This window comes from Clinocottus analis, unplaced genomic scaffold (genome assembly GCF_023055335.1).
Source record: "Clinocottus analis isolate CAN_PGR_092001 unplaced genomic scaffold, fCliAna1.0.p SCAF_21, whole genome shotgun sequence".
NCBI classification, from domain to species: Eukaryota; Metazoa; Chordata; class Actinopteri; order Perciformes; family Cottidae; genus Clinocottus; species Clinocottus analis.
In genome coordinates, this window is record NW_027175943.1 from 4,168,208 (window position 1) to 4,185,973 (window position 17,766).

General features: G+C 43.3%; 1 protein-coding gene across 6 annotated transcripts in view; it reads right to left on the bottom strand.

Moving 5' to 3' along the window:
- Positions 1-7,034, bottom strand: part of svep1 (sushi, von Willebrand factor type A, EGF and pentraxin domain containing 1) — a 77,254-nt gene extending 70,220 nt beyond the window's left edge. For 2 of the 6 annotated variants that reach the window (XM_068587228.1, XM_068587223.1), the window contains exons 1-5: positions 7,003-7,034; positions 6,057-6,141; positions 5,822-5,853; positions 3,520-3,625; positions 1,666-2,218 (exon numbers count right to left, since the gene is read on the bottom strand). In XM_068587228.1, coding sequence (XP_068443329.1) covers positions 1,666-2,218; positions 3,520-3,551 — 585 coding nt within the window. In that variant the 5' untranslated portion in view covers positions 3,552-3,625; positions 5,822-5,853; positions 6,057-6,141; positions 7,003-7,034. Of the gene's footprint in view, positions 1-1,665; positions 2,219-3,519; positions 3,626-5,821; positions 5,854-6,056; positions 6,142-6,422; positions 6,540-7,002 lie in introns of those variants that run through there. The other 4 variants (XM_068587225.1, XM_068587224.1, XM_068587227.1 and 1 more) reach the window with 4 other exon arrangements.
- Between the last annotated feature and the right edge of the window lie 10,732 nt (positions 7,035-17,766).

Consider the following 17,766-nt stretch of genomic DNA (forward strand, 5'->3'; position numbering starts at 1 on the left):
TTTGGCCATGATGAGTGAAACACAGAATGAAATTTAATCTTTTGTCAGACTTTGAATCGATAACAATGTTGGGAAGCCAATTTAAGAGCCTGAGCAGCAGTGCATGCTCCTTTTTTTTCCATAGCCATCTTTGGCTAATGCAGACTACTACGTCACTTAATAAATCACCCAAAACATTCTGAGTGTTTGTGAACAATGATGAAGGCACTAAAGTTCCCCCGGAAAGCCTTTTCTTGGTATTGTTGTCGTCTTCAGCAGCTGGGATGCAGCCAGCGGTCTCCTTATCAGCACTTAACTGAGGATGGCGAGCAGAAAACCTGTTCTGAGGGCCAAGCTTTCAGCACTAAGCTGGAGGATACGTGCGGTCCAAGGCAATTAGTTTCGAACGGGGATGGACTGAAAGGTAAACCTGTCACTTACCTACCTCTTGGTAAAACTAAGCCGACATGATTGACATCTTTTATTGACTAATGGAAAGTTGTCAAGGTGGTACAGGTTTGAAAGGGATCATCTTCCAAATATAGTTTTGTTAAAAACTGATGGTGTTAGTCTTTGTCGCACAGCAACAACCTTTTTATTCAACAATTCCTCACAGCACAGACACAAGCTTCACTAACTGGACCTCCGTTGACTGATTTTGGATGTATTTTTGTCACCATGCTATGATGTTAGCCATTTGTCCTTCTGTCTCTGAGGATGCCACAACTATCAGCAGACTGCAAAATAACATAAACTAGCTTGATAACGAGCGGCAGTCGTTCCATGTGAACAGACGCCAAAAGAACCTGAATCTTGTCTTGTGTTTAATTCAACGTAAAGCTCACAAAGCTCCTATAAGCCGAGGTGTGTGTTTACTCAGGACCAGCCCCTATACCACCTACACAGCTTTTACAGCTGGGCTATTTGGACTTGACGGATGAACTGTGCCATATGTCCTCGGCGTGTGTGTGTGTGCGGGTGGTTTGGTGTCAGGCAGCTCCAATCAACAAACCATAAACAAGCTAACATTTTGACCCTTCGTAATCCCGCACAACCGCCAAATCCCTGTGTCCAAAACCAAATCGGCCAAACAACCGTTAATGCTTCTGTTTAGGAGACAAACATGTCGGGAATAACGACACTAAGTAGGAGTAGTTGTCAAAAAACCTCAGTGATATTCATCTTCATTTAGAAAGCTTCATCTACGCCACGCTGCGATCAAACTAACTGAATATTCTTACTTGCATGTACTTGTCTTGATATTTGTTCCACTTTTTCAAACCCGTTGCTTCAGTGTTACATGTACATAGTTCATTTTTGTGTATCAATGGGCTTCCTTCTACGTGCATGCATCTGCACATCACTCTTAATGGTATTTTTATGACTGGAAACTCCTGAACAATTAGCCGGCAAGCGGCTTCCCCTCTGGTGTGTAATTTAAAAGGAGGCAGGAGCCGCATCAGCAAGGACACGCAGGGCCTCATTAACAGCCTTACTGAGCCACTACCACACAGCAGGCTGCAGACTGACACACACACACGCACACACACACAGATGAGGTTTAGGAAAAGCAGCATCAGGTTCATTATGAGAGCAAATGCTCATGAACGCACCTGCAGGCACTCTTACACACACAAACATGCCTCGCTGGCATAAAGGTTCACTTTATCTTCAGGTCTGACTCACCGCTGCCCTCTGGAAGGCTCCCTTCGTGTAGGTGCCGCCTCCTCTGTAGTTGATAGCCGGGATCTCCTGGTTGAACAGGGAGCACTTGTGCTGGTGGGACTTGGGCGCTGAGATGTGGTCCACCCTCGTCACTACGTGGGTCTTGGACGAGAAGGTGACCAGCGCCACCCGCGTGTTCTCGGGCGCGACGGGGAAGTCGGACAGGATCTTTTTGACGAACCTCAGCTCGCTCAGGAAGTTATTTGCCCCGACGCTAGACGACTCATCCACCAGGAAGACCAGGTCCAAGCAGGAGCTTTTCTCCCGCAGCTCACGGACGTTTCGTTTGAACGCCTGGCCGAGGCGCTCCACTTTGCGCTCCGCGCTCTCTGACAGGTTGCCGGCCGGCGAGGAGGAGGTTAAGGTTGTCATCTGCCTGGACCGTCGGGACTGCAGCTGGTGTTGGGATTGTTGGGAATGTTGGGATTGTTGGGCTGCCGGCCAGGCGGCGGTCCATACATCCAGGATGCACAAGACCAAAAGGCAAGAAGTCCATGATGGCGTGAAAGAGTACCTTTGAGGAAACATAGTGACAGTCAGCACAACACCTGCACAGAAGAAGAGCTTTGAAGAAAAAAAAAAAAAGACAACGTGGCTCCTCTTCTCGGGAGGAATTCAGTGAATTAAAATATTTGCTATGCCTGTGTCAGCCTCAAGAAACATAGCAGACAACAGTTCAGTGCAGAGTTCCTCAAAAGCATTGTTGAAAGAAGATGACAATTCTTCTCTTGATTCAAAATGTGCGTCCGTCCATCTGCTTCTCTCTCTGTCTCTCTCTCACTCTCTCTCTCTCTCTCTAGTGGAAGAAAACTCCGGTCTGGTCTGGAAAAATGTTTCAGCTTGCTTGCAAAGATATCTGCCTGACTGTCTCCAAAAATAAATCTGTCTTTCTCCTCGCTTTGAGCACAGTCTGTATATTTAAATGTATTGTTTGTTGAGAGTCTATAAATCTTTATGTCCTTTTTCTTTCCTTCTTCCTGCCACTTCTGTCTGCGAGTCAATCTTGTAGTCTGTGCATCAGATCCAGAAAAAAAAAGCCAATCCTCTTCAATCTTCTCTAGTCCTGGTGTGCTGCCCCTCAGGCTCCTGTTTTCCTACGTGACGCTCCTGCCTGCACCGTCAGCCAAGCACTGAATGCTTGTTCCCCTCTTCTCCCCAAATCATTTAAAAAAAAACACACACAGCGGAGGAGGACGGAGGAAAGTTAAGAGACAGAGAGAGGCTGAGGGGAAAAAAGGGGGCAGTCCAGTCGTGGCCGTGAAGTCCTTTTTTTTCCTCTTCATCTCTCCTCCTCCTTTTCTCTCACCTCCCCCTCTCTCCCTATCTCTTGTGTCTCTCCCCCTCCCTCTACTCCCCCCCTCCTTCTCTCTCTCGTCCTGACAGTGAAGTGAGGTTCGATGTCAGTGCAGCGCCTTGTCTGTCAACTTGTCAGCAATCCCCCCCAAAAAACATCCGCTTCAGCCACTGTGATCAACTCCACATGTCCACGCCGAGCACATCAGGTAACAATGAGATCAAACAAAGTGAGAATGAGAGGTGAGATGAAGGGATGGAGGGAGGAGAGAAGATTTAAGAAGTAACATCACACAGAGGCAGACTTTGGCTCAATTCAGAGGAAGGTCTGACATTTTGATCTGTCCTTCAGAGGTAGGAAGTAGTTCAGTCTGGATACGTGCTTAGTCAAATCACCACTCTTTTATCAGCTATCCTTTCCTCTCGTCTCCTCGGCTCGTATTCTCTTTTTGCATCTTGCTCAAGAAGCAAAAACATGAGCGAAGAAACTCTTTAGATTTGTCTACTTTATTACTTTCTTACTTCACCACAGGGACTATGCCGTTTCTCTCCATCTATTCCATCTCGTATAGCCTCTCCCTCCTTCTCCGTCTCCCTTTGCTGTCATGTTTTCCTTCGGTGATTTTATCTGTAACCAAAACAAAAGGCAGGCGGTGTCACAGAGGCACACTGCGCCCATTAAACTGAAGGCCTTGTGAAGCTGACTTCACACAGAGCCGTCGGGGCTGGCAGAGAAGAAAGAGTCAGAAAACAGAACAGAGGAACAAAACATAAAGAAATGAGCCAGACTGAGACAGAGACCAAAGTAGAAAATTAGAGCCACTACATGGCCAAAAGTATGTGGACTTCTAAGTGTTACAACTGTGGTGGAGGAACATCTCATTCCAAAACCATGATAATCAATCTGCTGCTTAACAGCCTCCATCATTTGAGAAAAGCTTTCCACAAGAGTTTGGATGGCGGCTGCAGTGATTGGCTCCCGTTTAACTACAAGAGCATCAGTGAGGTTGGGCGCTGAGCCTGAGGTACGGGCTCGCAGTCAGCTTTTATATTCATACCGAAGGTGTTGGATGAGGCTGAGGTTAGTGCTCTTAGCTGGCCAGTCCTGTTCCTCCACGCTAAAACTCAGAAAACCATTTATTATACCGCAGGATGAACATTTATCTTGTGCTGAACGAGGGCTGCAACCAATTATTTTCTTGATTCATAGTTTGGTCGATGACATTTCAGAAAGACGTGAAAATGTCCATTACTGAAAAACCCAGAGACGACGGAGACGTCTTCAAAAGTCTTGTTTTGTCCAGGAAACAGTCCAATCACATGCAGAACATTTTGAGTGGCTGGAACCAATTTATATTTGGTGTTTTTGGTTGAAAAATTACTCAAATGATTGACTGAAGATCAACTTCTATCAAGTCATAAGTGGTCGAGCCATAACCATGAAAAACAGCCCAAGAGCGTAACTATGAAAAGGGATGTCAGCAGCGATGTCTGATACTTTTGGTCGGAGAAACTAAACAAACAAATAAAGAAAAGAGCAATAACAAAGAGAAAGTAGAGAAATTAAGAAGTAAAGAGCAAGATGAGGCAACAGAAACTGTGAAAAAAAACAAACTGAGTTGACAGAGGGTGTGTGTGTGTTTCCACCGCAGCAGTCCAGTGCAGTCAGTCTTAGAGTCTTAGACACACAGTGTTTATTAGCCTGTATGAGCTCGGCTTTCTCTGTCTCTCTCGTTTTACAGCTCTGGAAACTTCTGCACCAAAGAGGTGGGAATAGAAATTAGCGTCATGCTGGCCAGATAAACTGACTGACATGAAGAGACTAAAACACACACACACACACACAGATCTACACACAGATGCAGAGAGACACAAAAAACACAAGCTCTTGCACATGTTGAAAGGGGGATGAGCACAGCTGTGACTTCCTGCTTTTGGGCACCAGAGACACCTCACCAGACTTTCGAGGGGGTCCCAAGGGAGACAAGGGGGTGGTGGATGGAGAGGAGTGTGTGTCGATGCAGGGTTGTGTGTTGGTGGAACTGAATATTCAAGCTAAATCTGTGAGGGAGAGCGGCCTGTATGTAGGAAGATATCCACATAGTTTGAATGACTCATGAAATAAACAGTAATTCCACTGTACTATACTAGATTAATTGAAAAGAGAGGTTTGAATCATGTTGTGATGTTTTCACCATTTCAGTCATAAAACAGAAACACTTTCTTCTTCTTCAGTGTTAAAATGTGCAGCGAGGCATAACAACATACACAGCCACACATTTAGCAGAGTCCAAACAATTTAAAATCCAAATAAAGAAGTTGTTGAGAGATATAAAATTAAACAAAATACAAAAACGACTGAACAAATAAGCACACGTGCTCATTCAGTCGGCCGTGGATCAAATTGAATGTCTGCGCTTCGAAAATACCAGACAATTTAAGGCCCTTTTTTTAGACCTGGGCTTTCAAAAACAAAAATTAAGACTTTTTTTTTTGGAGGATCTGTGGGAGGCATGTCAACACAGGATGAAGGATGTGTGCAGAGTTCCTCATGCTATGTTTGCAAATGTCCACACAAACACACATAGAGCAAACAAATATTGGAAAGCAGAAAAACAGAAAAAGAAATATCAGATAAGAGTGCGAGTCACAGAATCTGAGAACAGTTTTTTTTCTGTGGTTTGCACTCTTCGTTTGCTGACAGACACTGACATAATATATCATCGGGCCTCTTGCAAAGTACCTTAAATGCTTGATCTACTTCAGTCTATCAAGATTAAAATATGTTGCACAAGAATCAGAAGGTCAGAAACCAAACACTCACCTCTGGTTTCTCCTACACTTCTTCTTCTTCTTCTTTAAAAGAAAAAACACTTGAAGGTCAAAGTTTGTATGACGAGAGCCTCTTATATTCCCTCTCGTATACAATTAAATTCACTACAATGTTGCTTTGTTTGCATGAAAGTTTCTGAAAGAGGCATCAAAATAAAAGCAGACAATATTCTAAATATGAATGTCAAAGCAAAGTTTGTATTGTACACTCACACCTGCTCTCTCACCTGTTGGAAGTCCCCTGCCAGCAGGCTGGAGCAGCAGATACAGTAGCAGCAGGTGACGACACATTCCTCGTGTTTCTTGGCTTTTCTGTCCTCAACAATGAAGCACATATGTCAACAGGTCGGCCTTTCCAAAACTTTCCTCCACAGCCCAGTTTGATTTAAAAGAAGGTTTAATATTTGTACTGTATGAGCTCAGATAAATAAATAAAGGTTATGCAGATGAAGTGGATTTAAAGTGAAGTATTGTGTTTTTTTTGTGAGTTTACTGGTTTGTTCGGGGTTTGCACATATGGTATGTTCATTTTCTTGCATTAGTTACATTACAACAATATTAATCATTGATTATTATTGAGGATAAGTACAAACCTGCTTCATGTCTGGAAAACTGTGGTGGCCATTTTTTCAATTCATTGCGTTTGATCGACTAAATCATGAATATAAACAAAAACAGATAGACTAATCTATTGAACAAATCTATATTGTTGATATGCAGATGGCTTTTAGTATTTATTCATCTTCATGGGATCTTCACCTGTATTTGGATCACTAACTGTTAGAGACTACATTTCCCATGAGCACTTGCAAGAACACGCACAGGTGAGCTCTATTTAAAATAATAATTAGATTTGACGTCCCCTTAATGTCACATTTTAACGACATTTACAATATTGTAACACTTCTATAGTCCAATAGTCCTATACTGAAAGGTAAAAATATATATGTTTGGTGTTTTATTCAAAGCTAATCCCATAATTAGCTAGTGTTAGGGGCCGTTAAAAATTAGCCACCACGGAGCCACATTGAAGCTTTCCCGCGAGCCCGTTCACGCCAGCTCACGTTGTCTGAACGTTTTTAATTAACTTTAATTAATTAATTAATTAATTAATTAATTATGCTGCGTCAATTTAATGTCAACTCTACACAACAGTTAGTTACACGACCTCACCCTCTTGGTAGTTGTATCCGTGCCTCTTAACGCTGTAAAGCTAAATTAACCGAAAGCTCACGTGCAGTTTACTCCTAATAGTGACGTCGCACTGCCCCCTGCAGGCGGCAGCATGCCAGTACAGCACAAATGGGAAGACGCTGCAATGACACACTACGACCGCTCGATGGCGCGCTGTTATCCATGTGTGAGGGAACCATTGACCATTAAAGGAAGAAAACGTTATCAAAGCCTTTACTGATGCAATTTAATATGGCTAAGTGAGCGTTAATCCATAGTGGTATGGATGTTTAAAGGACTAAAAGCCAGAATATAAAAATGATCTTTCCAGGGTTGTATGGAATACTTACTTCAAGTACCCCTTTAAGTAAAAGCATTAACGGAAAATGCACTTTAGTAAATTAGAGTACCCATTATGCAGAATGACATGGCATTGTGTTTTTTATTTTTTATTGCTGGATTATCAGTACTGAGGATGTAGAGGTGGAGCTGATTTGGGCTGTTTAAATGTACACTATATTACAGAATCAGCTTCATAAGCCATGTGTGTGTACACATACATTGAATTTGACCCCGGTTACACTTTGGTCTCGACATTAAAGACAACTGTTGTGTAACCAAAAGGAAGTAACGTTAAATGTTTGTGTTTGTTAAATGGATCACAACGAATATGGTCAGTGAAGCCATGTTATGAAGTTCTGTACTGTGTGTAATGTTTCACAATCTGAATGATTTCCAGTGACACGGATGTGAGTGTGTAGGTGTCTGTGGGTGTGTGTGCAATAAAGTGTTCCCCAAAAGAGAGAAGTAAGACACAGAGTGCACACGACAGCATCACGTCTGCTGAACACCAGAAGTCACATTTTGCTCTCGTTGGTAGTTTCTTAAATCTACTCTGCAGCTTGTCAAATACTATTTTGCAAGAGTTCGAGCTCTGCACGTCTGCAGCTCATTTCCTTCAATACCACTTTTTCCTGCAGTGTTGTGTATCTATGGTATACAAAGTATGGAAGCTCATTTATGACAAAAATATGAACCATGTGATAATTAACCTGGGGTTCCTTTTGTCTGACATCCATATTGTTTCCATGTCTCCCATGTCTGCTATCAGATCCTTGGGTCTAGTGTTAAAAAATGAATTATGTGGGCGTTGAATTTGTTTTTTCCAGAGGTCAGTTACTGATTTTTATCTTCATGGATCCAAATTATTGAGTTCAAACACTGCTGCAAGAGCACAACACAGAGAACCTCTTTTCCCCTTATTCATATGCTTCCTCTTTTACAGTGTTTTTCTGTTTTCCTCTCAGAACAAATGTACACTGATTAATTGTTAATAGACTAAATATGTCCATAACCGTAAGAGCTCTCTCTTTTAAAGCTCATCAGTCACATGTTTCACACTGAACCTACCAAAACAGCTGAAGCTTTTCATCCGGTTTTAGGAACACAAATATGTTCCTGCTGGCTCTGCAGATTGATAACAGCTTTCATTTATTTTGCGTTCATGTTTGCTTGCTAGTTTTTGTCATTATCGAATCTTCACGGACAGATGTGGATGGTCAAGCTTGGCACAGAGACAGACTGCAGCTTGTCGGGCGTGTGTGCTCCTGCACAGACATCTAGAATATCAATATGTCTGCATGATGAGAACGCAGCGTGCATCTAGTGCGATATAGCTTAGTTTATATCTGACTTTATATCTGACTTTAAATCTCCAAATGTGTGTTAGTGGGTGAGCTGTAAAGCTGTGTTAGACAGCAGTGGTAAAACTAATGGCTTCATGTTTAGCTGCGACTATTTATAGTCCGGGCTGCACTCACACGCAGCATAAATATTTCATATGTCCAACCAGCCTGCAAGAAAGTGACGTCCTTGAGGTAGAAAATCGAGCACACAAGCTCAGATTTATCGTCCTTTACAGGAGAAGCTACTACATTACGATCTATAGCTGCACCAAGGTTATGATCAATCAATACACAAAGTCTCTCAATTTCAGATGTAATAAATAGTCATCCGCAAAGATCCACACTCAAACGTGTTCTTTAGGTTTTCTCTGCTAGTTTTTTCAGTTTTCTCCGCCACACATTCACACGGCCACACGTGTGGGAACTGATGAGTGCGACAGCCGTCTCCCGGAGGCCAGTGAAGAGAATATGAGTCATGTCTCTGGCCTAAGGGCACTTAGGTAGATAACATAGATAAGATAAGTTAGAACTTTATTAATTTAAGAGGAAATTATTGTGCCAGAGATTGATCAAAGACTCCAGCAGAAGAAGAAGAAGAAGAAGAAGAAGAAGAAGAAGAAGAAGAAGAAGAAGAAGAAGAAGAAGAAGAAGAAGAAAACCAACACATTTAAATTGTGTAACAGCTACGTTCTTAGCTGCTGGTTGCTTGTGCGTTCACATAAAGACAGTTAAAACACACACACGCACGCACACACACACACACACACACACACACAAAGAGGGCTGAGTATATTTGAGACCGAAGAGAAGCGTCATCGTGGGAAAGATCCACAAAGAAGACAGGTGTTAGATTCTACACCTTCACAAGAGCGGTCGATCTTATAAAACACACACACGTTTGCATACATCAAGAAACACAAAATCCAACAAATGCAGACAGTCAGCAGACCAACGGCCCCTCTCAACCTCATCCTATACTGTGAAATGTGCCTTTACAGTACGACATTTTAGTTCAACAAAGAACACTCGACACAACTCTGAGCTTGTTCCAGAGCTCTTTGACTGCATCTCTCGTCTTCCTCATCTGAGTCAATAAATAATCCTGTTCAAAGAGAGATCACTGCTGTCAGTCTGGCATAATATCTACTGAAACATTAAACGCGCTGAAACTGGATTTTGACACAGAGTCCATCTTCGAGACAATATCTCAAGATCACCTTCAAGCATTTTCCATTTAGTTTTTTCGCCATTATAGTGTGGCAACACTACACTTATTTGCCAGTCTGGGGCAGTTGCCTGCTTGATAATCCAGCCTGGACATCTGGACAAATGCATCTTTACATAATGTACAGCTCCACGAAAAGCATTGCGCAACACATGTCATGGATACACAAACATGAGTCAGATGCACAAAATCAAAGCCTGACACCGGTGCAAGCCGGCTGACACTGTCTCCCTTCTCTTGGTCTCTTTCCCCTTTCTCTCTGAGAGGAAGCAGCAGAGGGAGGAAGAAAGAACGGAGACGGTTGAGACGAAGAAGAGCGAGAAACAATATGAGAGAAAAGGTCCGGTGAGGTAGATGGAGGTGGAGAGAGTAAGATGAGGAGGTCACTTCTGGAGGCAGTGGGAACTGGATTGAGCCAGACTTCCTTAAAAACAGCCCCGGCAGTCGGGGAGGAGCTGGACCGAGGGGGGAAAGAGGGGAATGAATCTTGAGAAATGTGCACACACACAATCACAGACACACACACACACACACACAAAGACGGAGAGACACTCGTAAAAAAAAGAGGATACTAAATGTGCTGCCTCGTGACAAACCCTTCGATCTCAGTTTTGATGTCCATGCCTTTCTCCTCTTGAGAGAGGAAGTGTTGAAAGGGTTGTTTCAGGACCGTAAAGCACACAAACACACTCAGCTGATCAGGATTACTGCTCATATCAAATCCCTTGTTATTCTTAAGTGCTAGTATCTGCTGGCAGTTGTTGGATAGTGAATCAGGAAAGAAAATGCACTGAATTTAGGATAATCAAAGCAAAAAAATGTGTTTATTTTTTTTGTCTTTATTTTCTGTTTTCTTACGAGCTAAACTGACGCGATTATCTCAGCGTAATGTATTGAACATATTGTTTACATTCTGCTTAGATAAAGAAGCTATCTGGTTCACAGTTTACAGTTATATTAAGGACAAGGTAAACAAAGAGCCGGATAAGAAACATAAAGTGTGTCAGCTGTTTGGAGCTGTAACTCTGCGAGACGAGCAACAAGACGAGAGGCAGACAAGTTCAGACCGGTTCAAGCTGCGAGGCACAGGAGATATCGTGAATCATTATGTTCCAGCTTCAATTTATTTACAAATGGTTTCATTTAGAGCTGCTGAACGAGCAAAACAAGGTTGTCTGGATAGAATTTCCAAAGCAAGCGAACAAATAAACACGTTAGAGTAGCAGAAAAAAACCTTCAGCAACAACATAAACTAACCATCATCCTGATTAATAATGAAATACTTTTAATGAAGTAACAATAGCTGTGATAACACTGTAATAATTACAACAATACAAACTAAACTGGCTCCTGACGTCAGAGCTGATATTAATCTCTGAGCTTTAATCGATTGTCCTTTTATTTTAGTGTTTTTTTAGTGTATTTTTAATGGGTTTTTTCTTCATGAAGAGACAAAGTGTGTCTCATGGAGTTGAAGCCCACACATCACAAGGATGTAGAGTTGACAATGTGATAGATTACACAACTTAAGGCTGCATTATATTCATATATTTTTGCCACTTGGGGGCCGCACATCTGGACGTAAACACCATATTGATATTCATAACAGCTTATGGGGTTGATTTGGTGAGGAGTTGGCGAAGCCTTGTTAGCATCCATTCTTTTTACCTCTATGTTTGGTCTCCACCAGCTCCTGAGGGGGGCGTGTCTTGTCTCTTTCGGTGCTAATTGCTCCACTATATGCTAACCAGCTCGCCGCTAACGTTGTCTTGGTCTCTTGTGCCGAGCAGGTGAGTTCATCAGCCGCCGAACACAACACTTATGAGAGCGGAGAGAGCGAACCAAAACAGTTAAGTTGTGGCCCTTAAAATCAAAAAATATAGATTCAAAACCACCTTCCACATCTTCTCCACATCCCATGGATATTCATTTCCTGTTTACATGTTGCATTTAAAACCAGCTCCCAAAGTGAGGCACTTTGTTCGGGCGTCTCGATCACGGCATGTTTTCTCGAACACATTGTCCTATGAAGTCATATGTTTCCGGGGATATGGTAAACACACGGCTCGAGTTACGATCTCTCCTCCCACGCTCACACGCCCCCCTTAACCACACCTCCTCTTGCCCTTCAATCCCTCCTTTCCTTGTACCTTTCTTTCCTCTCTTCACTGCTCGGCATTTTCACTGTAATTTCCCACATTCCTCTTTTTTTTTCTCACAAACATCTCCACTCTTCAAGCCTTTTTTTTTTTATCCCCCCTGACCTCTTTCCCTCCCTCTCACACCTCCATCGCTCTCTCTCTCTCTCCCCCTCTCCCCTTCTCCCCCCTGTTGCGCAATCCCATCTAATGTTTCTGTAAATAGATGCTTATGGACATGAGTACAAACTGCATGTCACATCAGGAGATCAAATGTCTGTGAATGAACATATGCTCCCGCAGGGTTGGAAGACGAGGACGTTTCTTGGAAAACAGTGGGCGGGGACTCTTCTACACCAGCGTCATCGCTCCGCTCCTTATTTGGTGTAAATATGCAAAGCAAAGTGCTGATGTTTGTAAAAAACACACTGAACAAAACGTATGTCAGTATGGAAAATACAGTACATTCACACAGTGATGTGAATGAATCAATCAGAGTCTTTCATTTCATGGAGTTGCCTTATTTAAGTTTTTAATAGCATGTTAAGGAAGGACGTGGTATTCCCTTTTATAGCATATGTTTCATACATGAGAGATGCTTTTGAGTCTGTGCCATCAAATACGATGTTGTTTGTGAAGACTTTACACTGTGTTCCCTTCTCTTGGTTGTGACATAATGACCCTGCCTCCTCCGCCTCTTTCTCCTCCCTCTCTTCCTTCAGCTGGTTTTTAACTTGCTTGTTTTTTAATGCACAGGACTTGATGCTTTGTTCCCCTCCGCTCAGGCACAATCACATTACAGACAGGCGGGGGTATTTTTCACAGTGCATCTTTTCGTGTGCGAGCAAATCTGCAACCTGTTTTTCGAGAAATTAAATATGCGTCTACCAGAGGACAATTTAATTTACTGTACCAGAGGAAACCGTAGTCAATGTGCAGAGACTCTGTGAAACCGAATAAAGGATGCAAAACTAGATTTAATAGGAGACTAACGAGATACAAAAAGGGCCTTATATCATCCCATTAAAACCATCACAGTCTAACAATAGCGCTCTGACCCTTTCATCAAACTTAAACAATGGACAAGCGACACCTCTCTGATGTATCGTGCACGCGAGTCACAGCTCTTTGCACTGTTGTACGACTCGATTTCCCAAATCAGACACTCCATTAATTGCCTCTCGCATCCCTTTTACTTGTTTATTTGTGTTAATTCTGCTGATTTCTGCAGCAATACATTAAAAGAAAAACACATTTCACATTAGGGACCGCACCAAAGTGATTAGAAAGATAAGACTTCATTAAATTCTTAAGGTCGTGAGATATACTGTGAGTTAAACAGTTGTATCTCTGGTTCAGGGGCCTCTGAAGACTCACTTCTTCATCTCTTCATTCACACTTAATCCAAACAAAGAGAGTGTAATCTAATCAAGTGGAGTCCAAAGAAAATGTGTCCAGTAAAAACTGTTTAGTCAGAGCTGGAAAACACAACAGAAATAAAGGATGCAAGACAAGATTTAAACGGAAAACCAAATGTTCCGACATGTTGACATGCTGTTTGAATGTTCAGCGAGAAGGCAGCAGAGGATTATTAGTCATGTGACTTTGGACCACTTCCAGCTTCTGGACTCTCCAGGAGGGACATTGGCATAATTCTTCTCCCGTGCACATCTCTTGTGAGAGAATCCGGTGGGGTGTCACATTTAGTTTTTCTAGCAGTAATCTACACGCTTTCATCTCTCTTTTAATTGGCTGCTGCATCTGTGTGACCCCGGACAGCTCAGGGCCATGACGAAGGTGTTTTGACTTGATCTCAGAATTCATCACTTCATCGGCACGCGGAAATAAATTTAAAAAAAATGGACTCTCTGTTGTGTCACCTCTTTGGGTGAGAGGAACACATCGAGCTTAGAGCCGTGCCAGTGCATTTAGATGAGCAGAAGAGGCGTTTATGTGACGGATATTTGAATTCTTGCCATTTTCTTGTCACATTTGCATGAGTAAAATGTTAGTTTGGGAACACATCTTTCACCACATGGTTTCTCATGATTCTATTGCATCTCGACGCACATTTAGATGTCCGATGCTCATCAGGTCTGTCTTCATGTAAGAGCTATTTTTGCCTACATCAAACAAAGGTTCGGGCTTCTGGACCCTACTCTGGTGAAGCGGCCATTAGGGTTGGTGTTGTGGTCCCGGTCCCTGCCGTCTGCCTGCCTGGCACCACAGCCATTACCTCCGTGTTTGCATGTTATTGTTCCAATTTTCCAGCCACTGAGCAGCAAACAACCTGAAACAGCGGAGTTACTCATTAACAGCCTTATCTGGTCAAATCTCCTTGCCTTTCACCACCCGATCTGTCACCTGCCAGGTAGCCGGTTAGTGTGTGTGTGTGGACATACATGCATATGTGTGCACATGTGTTTTTAGAGATGATTGCGTCAGCTCCCATGTGACCTGGAGATGGAATGTGTGCGTGAGAGCGGTGAGGACCGGAAGAAGGGCCGCAGAGTCGCATCCCATTATTAAATCTTCCTTCTGGGAACATCGTCACGTTTTAATCACATATACATTGTCCGTCCACGAGCCTGAGAAAGTTTTACAGCCTTCACCTTTCATCAAATTGTGACTGAAAGAATGGCAGTGTACTGTACTGTGTGTGTGTGTGTGTACAGGTATTGTTTGTGTCCTGTGTGCACACACACACGCACACAGATATACACATTGTGTGGCGCTATCAGAGTAAAGGCCCAGGGTCAGCTTCACCGCGGTGATAAACTCCAGTAACCGCTGACTCAGGACATGCCTGTGAGGTTTGAACAACGCGGCGCTCCTCCATTGTCTGACAGTCACACGTCTTCGTTTTGTTTTTCTTAGAATCTTTCCCACAGGGCGTCGACTTCGACTCTCGTCTTCAGATGTGAGACGCTGCCGAATCGGTGTCCTCAGTGCCTACCCTTTGCGACCCTAAAACCTCATGACCAGAAACGTCTTCCTGAAGGCGGCGCTGTAAAATTCATCCCTGGGGACGCAACGCTATCGCTTTCCATCCAATAATGACATATTTGACACTAAAGTGGGAGACCGAGCGACCAACACACCTGCAGCACACCTGCCCTCCCTAAAACTTATCTCAGTGGACACAGTAAGAGGATTTATGCTTTGGCTACCTGCCCCCTGCCCTTCTCCCCTCCACCCTCCGTCCATCTTCCCCTCGGCTCGTTGTCCACATGTCTCCTGGGTTTTAGCACGAACACCCGCAGCTCTTATCTCTTTGCTCAAATGCTCCAGTAAGCTAATTACACACAGACGCACACACACATCCAACTAAACTCAAGCTATTTATTGATTGGGATACTTGTGACTTCTGCAAATACACCCCCCTCCCCCTCCTCCTCCTCTTCCCTCCATCCCTCTCCCTCTCCCCGGCCCACTGAGGCTTTGGTGGGTCTCCAGTCAGCACATTTGGGGTAATGAATAGAGGGATTAGGATATTCTTAGCTCAAGACGTTTCACATTCAGCCATCGTTGGCCAATAACGTAATGAATACAATAAATATTCAGCCGCGAATCTCATTTTTCCATCTCTCAAACAACAGTGATGCGCTTCATTTCCCAGAAGCTATTACCTAGTGATCATTTTATCAGATCCCTTCATCCTGCTGTCGATGACGCCATCAGAGGCTTCTGATTTAATCAAGCAAACAATGCCAGGAGGCTGGATTCAATCAGCGTGCTGGGAACCTAAACTATTAACACCATCAGGTCCGAAAGGGGTCATTATGTTTGACCATAAAGACTTATTGATGTATTGATCAGTCAAGAATGCTGATATCTGGTCACAAGAAGACAACAGTCATTGTTTCAAAGGACACCTGTTAAAATAACTCCTTTATTTTGAGTTGATGTCACTGTGATCAAGTAGGAACCTCCGTCATATCAGCAGTTCCTTCACGGGTAATATCTACCTTATCAGAGGGAATTATGACAACTATGATAACCATATAATTTAATACAGTGGTTCCCCATCACAGATTATTTTATTTGAACAATCTCAGGTGCCACAAAATCTTCCGAAAGAAGCAAAGAGCCTCTGGACACGTCCAAAGAGTTAAATCGTCGAGCCAAACAGAAGTCATGCATGTGGTTTATTAGTGACATGTGGTGGGAGTGACCATCCCGCAGTAGAGGGAAGCTTTGAGCATCGTATTAAACTTAAAAACACCGAAAATACTTGCTGACAACAAATGTTCCGGGTGTTATCAACGGTCAAGCACGTGCACTGTGAGTGAGCGCTGTGTGTGTGTGTGTGTGTGTGTGTGTGTGTGTGTACACCGTCCTGCTTCACTGACCAAGTACATTCAGGATCATTTTACAGCGCGGAAACAAAGCTTTTTCAGTGACTTAAATTATGCAGAGACAAAGACAAGAATCTGGGTCAGAGGAGGTCAGCAGCTCCGCAGCAGGGAAGTGGCACACAGGCATGAACGCAGTGTTTTTTGGTGAAGTCAGAGTGTGTCGAGGTGATTCAGGTGACCTTGTTGTTGCGCCCGCTCAGCAGAGAACAACACTGGCTCAGTTTTTGCAGAGATTAGTCGCCGAGGTTATGTAACGCTGGCGTTTTTTGTCCGACGGCGACTATCGCGGGCCAACTGTTGTTCAGGAAGCGCCGGGGTTTCTCAGGTGAAGCTGCGGTTTCCTATATGAGATTGCAGGAAATGCGGATGGAGCAACATGTGTTGGACTTCAGGGCCACTGCGAGCATCTGGGCCGCCGCAGCGTCCTTGAGCACAATACTGGATCCATTCGTGACGGCTGCAGGCGACAGATGGACTTTCAGTGCTTGACCTCTACCGTCGTGATCTTATTCTGCAGGATAGAAAATGACCAAAGTAGGCCGTACATGCGTATGAATAATAAATAAACTCTCACGTTTACAGTTCTTTTATGATGAGTCATTGTTTTAAGTGTTGATCCATTTCTTATCTGGTATTATCATCATAAAGTTTGAAAAAACTGCATCATTTGTGTGTAGTTTCTTTACATGAGCCTGTTTAGCTTTCTTTCTGTTTGTTCTCTCAGAATGAGGAAATAAAGTATCCTCTTTTGCTGCATATCATTATTTAAAGGGACAGTGTGGCACTCAGGCTGTTCGAGGAAGTCAGAGGACAATTATTTTCAACCGGTTAACCTTCTCATAATTCAACATGCACTTAGGATTTAGCATTTGTTGTTTACCGAATGGATGAAAGTCACAAAATTTCCTTGGAAGGAATATTGACGGAGACGTTTGAGGATCTTCTGCCCAGAGCAAACATTTGCATGCAGACAATATTGAACCACGGCGGAGCCACAATATCAGATTGAACTCAGGCTATATATATATAGCTGTAATAAATGTTTTATTAAAAAAACTCTTGACTGCATGCATGGCCACGCCTTGAGCTGAAGGTTTGATTTTGGAGGGGAAACAACCTCCACCATCAGCATGAGGCCAGGGCAGACGGGATAGACACACACCAGCAGTCTTGCATCACACAGACTGACATCTTAGTGAAAGGCTAAATATAGACTTCTGCTGCACCTTGAATAATAAGTGGGAGTGAGCTCTGCTGGTGTGTGAGTGAGGCGGAGAGAGGAAGTGTTGAGAGAAAGTGAAGCACGGCACTGTCCCGCGAGCCAAGTGTGTGTTTTGTTTTGTCGTGCACAAGCTGCC